Genomic DNA, 8530 nt, shown 5'->3' on the forward strand with positions numbered 1-8530 from the left:
GCGTATATTCATTTGGCAAACGGCCGTGGATCGTCTGGCCTTCGCTCTTAACCTTCAAAAAGGTCATGGCCTGGGCAACAGGTGTTATGCTTTATGCGGAGCTCTTTAGTCGGATCTTGTGGGGCCTTAGTTATGTTAGCGCACGTGTTGGAGTCGTGATATGTATTTCTGTCTTTTATTATGCTTGGTTTGTAAGAACTTAACGTTGTGCTACCTTAGCCTATGCTGGCTTTATTAATTCAAAGACGTGTGCCCCTTGTGCCTGTTTTCTAAAAGAAAAACAATTCCAGATTATGGAGACAGAAATAAGAATCTCATTCATCATGTAAAAAACTCTCATTGAGGATTTAGAAACAGACAATTCCATTACATAGCTACACTAAACTGGCAAACATTTCTTGATGTTGCCGGAACAATTAGCTCTTCGAGACACCGGTTAATTGTGTCTCCGCAACAACCCGCTATGCAATTCATATTTTACCCCCCGCCAAAAACGGACTAATAACTAAGGAGAGTTAATTGAGGCGTCGAAGCTGATCTCGGCCTCGTCGTCCTCGTCAACAAAGAGGAAGTGTGAGGCTCCGTCGATCACCATCTTGCCGTCCTCCCTCGCCCTGCTCAAGTGCTCGCACGGGCTGACATCGAACGTCAGGCTAGCCTTCTCGCCGGCCTCCAGATGCTGGCTCTGGAACCCAACCAGCTGGCTCGCCGGGCGCCCACCCGTCGCGTTGGGCCACCGGAGGAACATCAGCACCGAGTGATTTCCGTCCATGGGACCGTGGTTCTCCACCTCGACCACCGCCGGGAACTTGAGCTGTTCGCACCGCTCGGGCCCGATCTCCTCCACGTCGTAGTGGCTCGCGCCGCCGTCCGCCGCTGGCGTCGAGGTCAGGCTGGCGAGCAGACTCTTTTGATGCCCGGCCAGTCCTGAGGCTGCCAGCCGGCGGGAGAACCTGGAGTAGCTGAGGCCGTAGCCGAACTTGTAGACGACCGGTCCCCGGTAGAAGCGGTAGCTACGGCCGGGGTAGCCGGTGGCCGGGTCGGCGCGCATCCGCATGTCCGTCATGGGCACCCTCATGTACTCCTCGGGGTACCACGTCACCGGCAGCCTGCCGCTGGGGTTGTGCTCTCCGAAGAGCACGTTGGCGATGGCAAGCCCGCCGGCCTGCCCGGGGTACCCGGCCCACACGATGGCACCGATCTTGGGGTTGAATTTCGCGAACGTCACGTCGACCGGGCCGCCGGTGAGAAGCACCAGGATCACCGGCCGTTTCGCCGCACGGGCCACGGCTTCGATGAGGCTCTGCTGCTGTCCAGGGAGCAGCAGGCTCGTCCTGTCCCGCCCTTCCTCCTCCTGCACGTGGCTCGTCCCCATGAACAGGATCACGTGGTCCGTCGACCTCGCCACCGCCACCGCCTTGCCCGTCGCAGCGGACCAGCACGCCGTATCGATGCACCCGGGTTCGAACCTTACGTCCTTGACGTACCCCTTGAGCCCCAGGAGTGGCGTGATGGTCTCGCACGGCGGGCCGAAGTAGTTGCCGAGGAGCGCCCCGGGGTCGTTGGCATTGGGGCCGATGACGGCGGTCGATCCGACCGTCCACCGGCGGAGCGGGAGGGTGCCGGCATCGTTCTTGAGCAGGACGATGCCGCTCTTTGCCGCATGGAGCGCCAGGTTCTTGTGGGCGGGAGAGCACACGTCGTTAGCGCCGAAGTGCCCGTACAGCGGGTTGCTCCGGGGGTCGCCGTTGAAGTGCCCGAGCCGCATCCTCACCGAGAAGAGGTTGATGAGCGTCCTGTCCACGTCCCGCTCCGTCATCTTCCCCTGCCGGAGCGCCGCCATGCCGTGCACCTGCGTGTAGTTCCCGCAGTTCATGTCCATGCCGGCCTTGAGCGTGGTGGCCACCGTGTCCTCCGGCGTGGGCCTGAAGTGCTGCCCGTCGCGCACCAGCGCAATCGCGTCGCAGTCAGAGGCCACGTACCCTTTCAACCCCCATTGCCCCCTGAACGTCTTGGTGAGGAGGTTATAGTCGGCGCAGGCAGGGACGCCATTGACGGCGGTGTAGGCGCACATGACGCAGCTGGCCTGCCCTTCGCCCACGCAGCTCCTGAACGGCGGGTTGAAGGTATCGGCCAGGTCCTGGGGGGTCACCCTGGCGTTGAAGTTGTAGCGGACGGTGCCACGCCAGTCGTCCAGGTCGTAGGCGGTGGCGTGCTTGCAGCACGCCGAGGTCTGCAGCGTCGTCGGCGAGGGCCCCTGCAGGCCCCTCACGAAGGCGACGGCGTACTTGCTCACCGTGATGGGGTCCTCGCCGGGGGTCTCGTGGCCGCGCCCCCACCGCGGGTCCCGGTAGATGTTCACGTTCGGCGACCAGATGGTGAGCCCCTCCGCCTGCCCGATGTTGTACAACGCCCGCGCCTCCACGCCGATCGCCTACACACCATACCATGTACAATTATAACCCGATGACCAATTATCGCATCTACATAAAAAGAAAAAATTACACGAATCTCTACGCAAGATCTCATGAATATAATATCGAGTCTCGGGTCGACTAAGATTTAGCAACACTGTTCATATAAGTATAATAATCACCTTATATTTATTAAATTAATGACCATGTAAAAAAATCAGAGAGAAGATGCGCTACTTGGATCGATGAAGATCTCGCAGATACGAAGATGAAGTGTACATGAACGGCGGCTACGTGCGTGCATACCTGGCCGATGAAGTACCAGATCCTCTCGTCGAAGGAGGCGGCGGTGAGCAGCACCTGCGGGAAGCTGGTGACGTGCTGGACGGCGCCGGTGAAGTGCATGCCCTTGCCCCACATGGACAGCCCGTGCAGCCCCTCCGACCACCACTTGTACGCCGGCACGCCCAGCCGCGGCACCGCCGCCGCCACGTCGCCCAGCTGCGACACCTTCTCCGCCAGCGTCAGCCGCGCCACCAGGTCCGCCGCGCGCTGCTCCACCGGCAGCCGCTGGTCGCAGAAACGGACGTACGGCGCCCCCGGCCAGCACGAGAACGGCGGCTGGCCACCGGCCGCCGCCCCCATGCACAGCAGCGCCGTGATCGTCGCCATGAGCACGACTATGCCGGCTGAGCCGCCCATGGCGAGCTTCAGCTTTCAGGAGAAAATTGTTAATGGACGAGTACAGAGAGAGAAGATGGGATGTGAGAATTCAGGAGAATGGCAGCTGCTTATATAGCTTTTCCGACTCGCATGTGTGTTTTCACATTGATGGGATATCTTTAATTACGAATATATGGCACTAATTTTCTCCTTCAAATATAAAATGGTAGGATTGTGTGTATTTCTACTGGACATTAATTGGACATTATTTCTATATATGTACTATTAATTTTATTGAAATTATATATACACTATTAATAGTGAGTATATATCCTACGCGGGGATATGCAGATTTGAATAGTACTGAGGATTTCATTTCTATTCTATTAATGAGAATCCAACTATATATATGCATGACATTAATATTCTGCCAAATATATGCAAGAGGGTGATGTGAAGCTAAATGAGATGTTCAAATCTGAACCGGGCCCAAATGTGGCAACAAACCGGGCCGCACATCTATTACATAGATATATGTGCATATCGGCCGGATCTGCAACTCATCTAATTTATTTATTTTTGCGAATCTAAATGTTTTTCCTTTATCTAAAAAAATTCTAAATGTTTTTCATTTCTACACGGGGATATGCTGATTTGAATAGCAGGATTTCATTTTTATTAATGAGAATCCAACTATATATATATATGCATGGCATTAATATTCTGCCATTTTATAAGGAGAGAATTCCTTATTTAACACTGTCTTAAAACTTTTTGCCCTATTTAACACTGCAAAAAAATTTCTTCCCTATCTAACAATGCGTCTAAATTTTATGCCCTTTATGACATTTTTGTCCATTTTAAGCCTTAAGTGTGTTAAATGACACCTGAAAAGACGTTTTTGCCCCTCATGTGATATGTGATACAACGAGTGGGGCAGCTCGCTACCGAATCTAAATAGAAAGGCTCTCGAGTAGGCGGAGGCATGCGGAGCGCGGCACCATTGCACTTGCACCCTGCATGCGCGCGTGTTGACCGAGTCCACGAGCTGGTCCTTGTGTATGGAGTGGAATCCGGTTGAGTCCATTTTGGTCAGGGGTATCTTGCTGTCTGGCAAAGACGTGCGCGACGCCTTGCCCATGTTGCCTCTTGCCAGGACGTGCGGCCGAGGAGCTCGACCACAGGGACGGGGCGTGTACTGTAGTCGACAGCTCATCGACGTATTCCAGATGACCAGTTCATATTATACGAGGGGCAAAGCTGTCTTTTTACATGCAATTTAACAATGTTAGATGAAAAAAATAGACAAAAGTGTCATGAAAGGCATAAAATTTAGACCACGTGTTAAATAGGGAAGAAAAAGTTTTCTAGTGTCAAATAAGGAAACATATTTTAAAGTAGTGTCAAATAAGGAATTTTCTCTTTTATAAGATTCGAGTATGAACTGGGTCCAAATGTGGCAACAAACTTACTGGGCCGCACATCTACTACATGGTAGGTAGATCTATGTGCATATATTGTGATGTCTCAAAAAAAATGTGCATATATTGTTCTTATCGTATTTGCAACCCATCTAGATTTATCTATATACCCCTAAAAAGAATCTAGATTTGTCTATACCTAAGTTACATATATGGGTTTTCTCAAAATGAAAAAGGTTACATATATGGTGTTTCTCAAAAAAAAAAGTTGCATGTATGGTAGATTGTGGGTTGAGTACGAGTTCCTTATGCAAGTATCAGTATGCACTCAAAAAAAAATGCAAGTATCAGTATGAGCGTATGACACAAGGTTCCAGGGATAAGACTCATATATGGGTCGACTACAAGTCGATTTTGATAAATATAAGTTTTTTTTTTACAAAAGTGACAACAACCAGCTGGTCGAATCTAAACAATCTATCGCTATCATTCAAGAAAGGGACATATAATCTATAGACTTCCCCATAAAGATTTAGAGCATATGAAAGACTCGAAGGATAGCGAATATTTGAAGAATAGCTAAGAACTTAAGGATACTTAAGATATCAAGGATTAGGTTTTTATTTCTAAGGTCATAAATTCTAAGTTCTAAACTTCAAGAGAAGAAACTTATTTTTTTTCCAAAAGATTAGATTCATGGTTTAAGAAAGGATATGAAAATATGAAAAATATGAGCACTCATTCGTAAAATTTGTACAAAATGTCAACTGATTTGTAGGCGTGGATGAATTGAAGTCATTTGCTCTAATCCAAAGCATAAAGAAAGACATGGATAATATTCGAAAAAGAAAATTGCGGTGTATTTCTAAAGTATCCGCGGAAATGTTCCAATTCCAAATAAAATATTTTGAAGTAATTAAAGTAAAGGGTGTATTTTACCCTGAAACATATATCTTTGTTTTTTTATTTCTAACTCATATTTATGAGATAATAAAATATGGTAAAAGCTACACCAAGAATTAGTTCACGTAAGAAAGTGTGTATTGGTTTGTGCAGGAATGCACGTTTTCATTTATGGAAGAGTTCACGTAGAATAACAAAAGGTGTTAGCCATGTTCAAGCTAGTTTCAATAATACAAGGTCGGGTGGTTTTCTTGTCCTCGTTCGGTACTTGTGGATTCAAAAGCTCAATATAAGCATCACCCTGTGCTGGTCAAAGAACATAAATAGATGATATTCACACAATAGGTTTGCAATGAGCAGAAGTTATGGTAAAGGGCGCTAGTAGTGGAAGAGATGCCGCATTACGATACATTGCTAAAGGTGCCGTGCGATTAAGTTGTATATGTGATGTAACACCTATGCTGCATAATAGATGTCGACCGCCTAAAAAATACATCTGTAAAAAAATTAACCCGCTTTCAACTTTCAAAAGGAAAAATGATTCAATGATAAAACAATAATACTAGTCTATTATGGTTCGAGAGGAGATAGCATGATCCACTCAAACACTACAATGATTGTGTGTTGAATCAAGAGTAGACACTAAGTGTCATTATTATGGTCGTTTCATTCCGTCCCCGCTTAGAAAAGGCTAAGTGGACATCGTTGGTATTGCCTTGCAAATAGCTTTGCTAAATGTTAGGGCCTTATGTAGAAATTATAGATACGACACAACCTATAGCTAACTTGACAGAGCCCATTGATTTATGTATTAACTGAAAGAAATATGCCCTAGAGGCAATAATAAAGTTGTTATTTATATTTTCTTATATCATGATAAATGTTTATTATTCATGCTAGAATTGTATTAACCGGAACTTAGTACATGTGTGAATACATAGACAAACAGAGTGTCACTAGTTTGCCTCTACTTGACTAGCTCGTTGAATCAATGATGGTTATGTTTCCTAACCATAGACATGAGTTGTCATTTGATTAACGGATCACATCATTAGAGAATGATGTGATTGACTTGACCCATTCCGTTAGCTTAGCACTTGATCATTTAGTTTTCTGTTATTGCTTTCTTCATGACTTATACATGTTCCTATGACTATGAGATTATGCAACTCCCGATTACCGCAGGAACACTTTGTGTGCTATCAAACGTCACAACGTAACTGGGTGATAATAAATGTGCCCTACAGGTGTCTCCAATGGTACTTGTTGAGTTGGCATAAATCAAGGTTAGGATTTGTCACTCTGATTGTCGGAGAGGTATCTCTGGGCCCACTCGGTAATGCACATCACTATAAGCCTTGCAAGCATTGTAACTAATGAGTTAGTTGCGAGATTATGTATTACAGAACGAGTAAAGAGACTTGCCGGTAACGAGATTGAACTAGGTATTGAGATACCGACGATCGAATCTCGGGCAAGTAACATACCAATGATAAAGGGAACAGCGTATGTTGTTATGCGGATTGACCGATAAAGATCTTCATAGAATATTGATACGTCTCCAACGTATCTATAATTTTTGATTGCTCCATGCTATATTATCTACTGTTTTGGACATTATTGGGCTTTATTATCCACTTTTATATTATTTTTGGGACTAACCTATTAACCGGAGGCGCAGCCCAGAATTGCTGTTTTTTGCCTGTTTTAGGGTTTCGAAGAAAAGGAATATCAAACGGAGTCTAAACGGAATGAAACCTTCGGGAACGTGATTTTCTCAACGAACAAGGCCCAGGAGACTTGGACCCTACGTCAAGACACAAAAGAGGAGGCCACGAGGTAGGGGGCGAGGGGCGCGCCTACCCCCCCCCCCCAGGCGCGCCCTCCACCCTCGTGGGCCCCCTGTTGCTCCACTGACGTACTCCTTCCTCCTATATATACCTACGTACCCCCAAACGATCAGATACGGAGCCAAAAACCTAATTCCACCGCCACAACTTTCTGTATCCACGAGATCCCATCTTGGGGCCTGTTCCGGAGCTCCGCCGGAGGGGGCATTGATCACGGAGGGCTTCTACATCAACACCATAGCCCCTCCGATGAAGTGTGAGTAGTTTACCTCAGACCTACGAGTCCATAGTTATTAGCTAGATGGCTTCTTCTCTCTTTTTGATCTCAATACAATGTTCTCCCCCTATCTTGTGGAGAACTATTTGATGTAATCTTCTTTTTGCGGTGTGTTTGTTGAGATCGATGAATTGTGGGTTTATGATCAAGTCTATCTATGAACAATATTTGAATCTTCTCTGAATTCTTTTATGTATGATTGATTATCTTTGCAAGTGTCTTCGAATTATCAGTTTGGTTTGGCCTACTAGATTGATCTTTCTTGCAATGGGAGAAGTGCTTAGCTTTGGGTTCAATCTTGCGGTGTCCTTTCCCAGTGACAGTAGGGGCAGCAAGGCACGTATTGTATTGTTGCCATCGAGGATAACAAGATTGGGTTTTTATCATATTGCATGAGTTTATCCTTCTACATCATGTCATCTTGCTTAAGGCATTACTCTGTATTTATCTTAATACTCTAGATGCATGCTGGATAGCGGTCGATGAGTGGAGTAATAGTAGTAGATGCAGGCAGGAGTCGGTCTACTTGTCTCGGACGTGATGCCTATATACATGATCATACCTAGATATTCTTATAACCATGCTCAATTCTGTCAATTGCTCAATAGTAATTTGTTCACCCACCGTAGAATACTTATGCTCTCGAGAGAAGCCACTAGTGAAACCTATGGCCCCCGGGTCTATCTTTATCATATTAATCTCTTACTACTTAGTTATTTCCTTTGCTTTTTTACTTTGCCTTTATTTTACTTTGCATTTTTATCACAAAAATACCAAAAATATTATCTTATCATATCTATCAGATCTCACTCTCGTAAGTGACCGTGTAGGGATTGACAACCCCTATTCGCGTTGGTTGCGAGGATTTATTTGTTTTGTGCAGGTACGAGGGACTCGCGCGTAGCCTCCTACTGGATTGATACCTTGGTTCTCAAAAACTGAGGGAAATACTTACGCTACTTTGCTGCATCATCCCTTCCTCTTCGGGGAAAACCAACGCAG

General features: G+C 46.5%; 1 protein-coding gene across 1 annotated transcript; it reads right to left on the bottom strand.

Annotated features, from left to right (window-relative positions):
- Positions 1–505: 505 nt before the first annotated feature.
- On the bottom strand, positions 506–3116 carry LOC123083968 (probable beta-D-xylosidase 7). Its single transcript, XM_044505807.1, has 2 exons — positions 2721–3116; positions 506–2434 (listed from the first exon to the last, which is right to left on the bottom strand). The coding sequence occupies exons 1-2, from the start codon at positions 3114–3116 to the stop codon at positions 506–508; spliced, it is 2325 nt and encodes a 774-aa protein (XP_044361742.1).
- Positions 3117–8530: the final 5414 nt, after the last annotated feature.

Source organism: Triticum aestivum, chromosome 4A, assembly GCF_018294505.1.
Source record: "Triticum aestivum cultivar Chinese Spring chromosome 4A, IWGSC CS RefSeq v2.1, whole genome shotgun sequence".
NCBI lineage: Eukaryota > Viridiplantae > Streptophyta > Magnoliopsida > Poales > Poaceae > Triticum > Triticum aestivum.

Bases quoted from the DNA above. Each gene is read 5' to 3' on its own strand.
- LOC123083968 (XM_044505807.1), bottom strand. From the start codon at position 3,116: ATGGGCGGCTCAGCCGGCATAGTCGTGCTCATGGCGACGATCACGGCG. The intron at 2,435-2,720 runs GTATGCACGCAC...TATGGTGTGTAG, and splicing joins TCTGGTACTTCATCGGCCAG to GCGATCGGCGTGGAGGCGCG.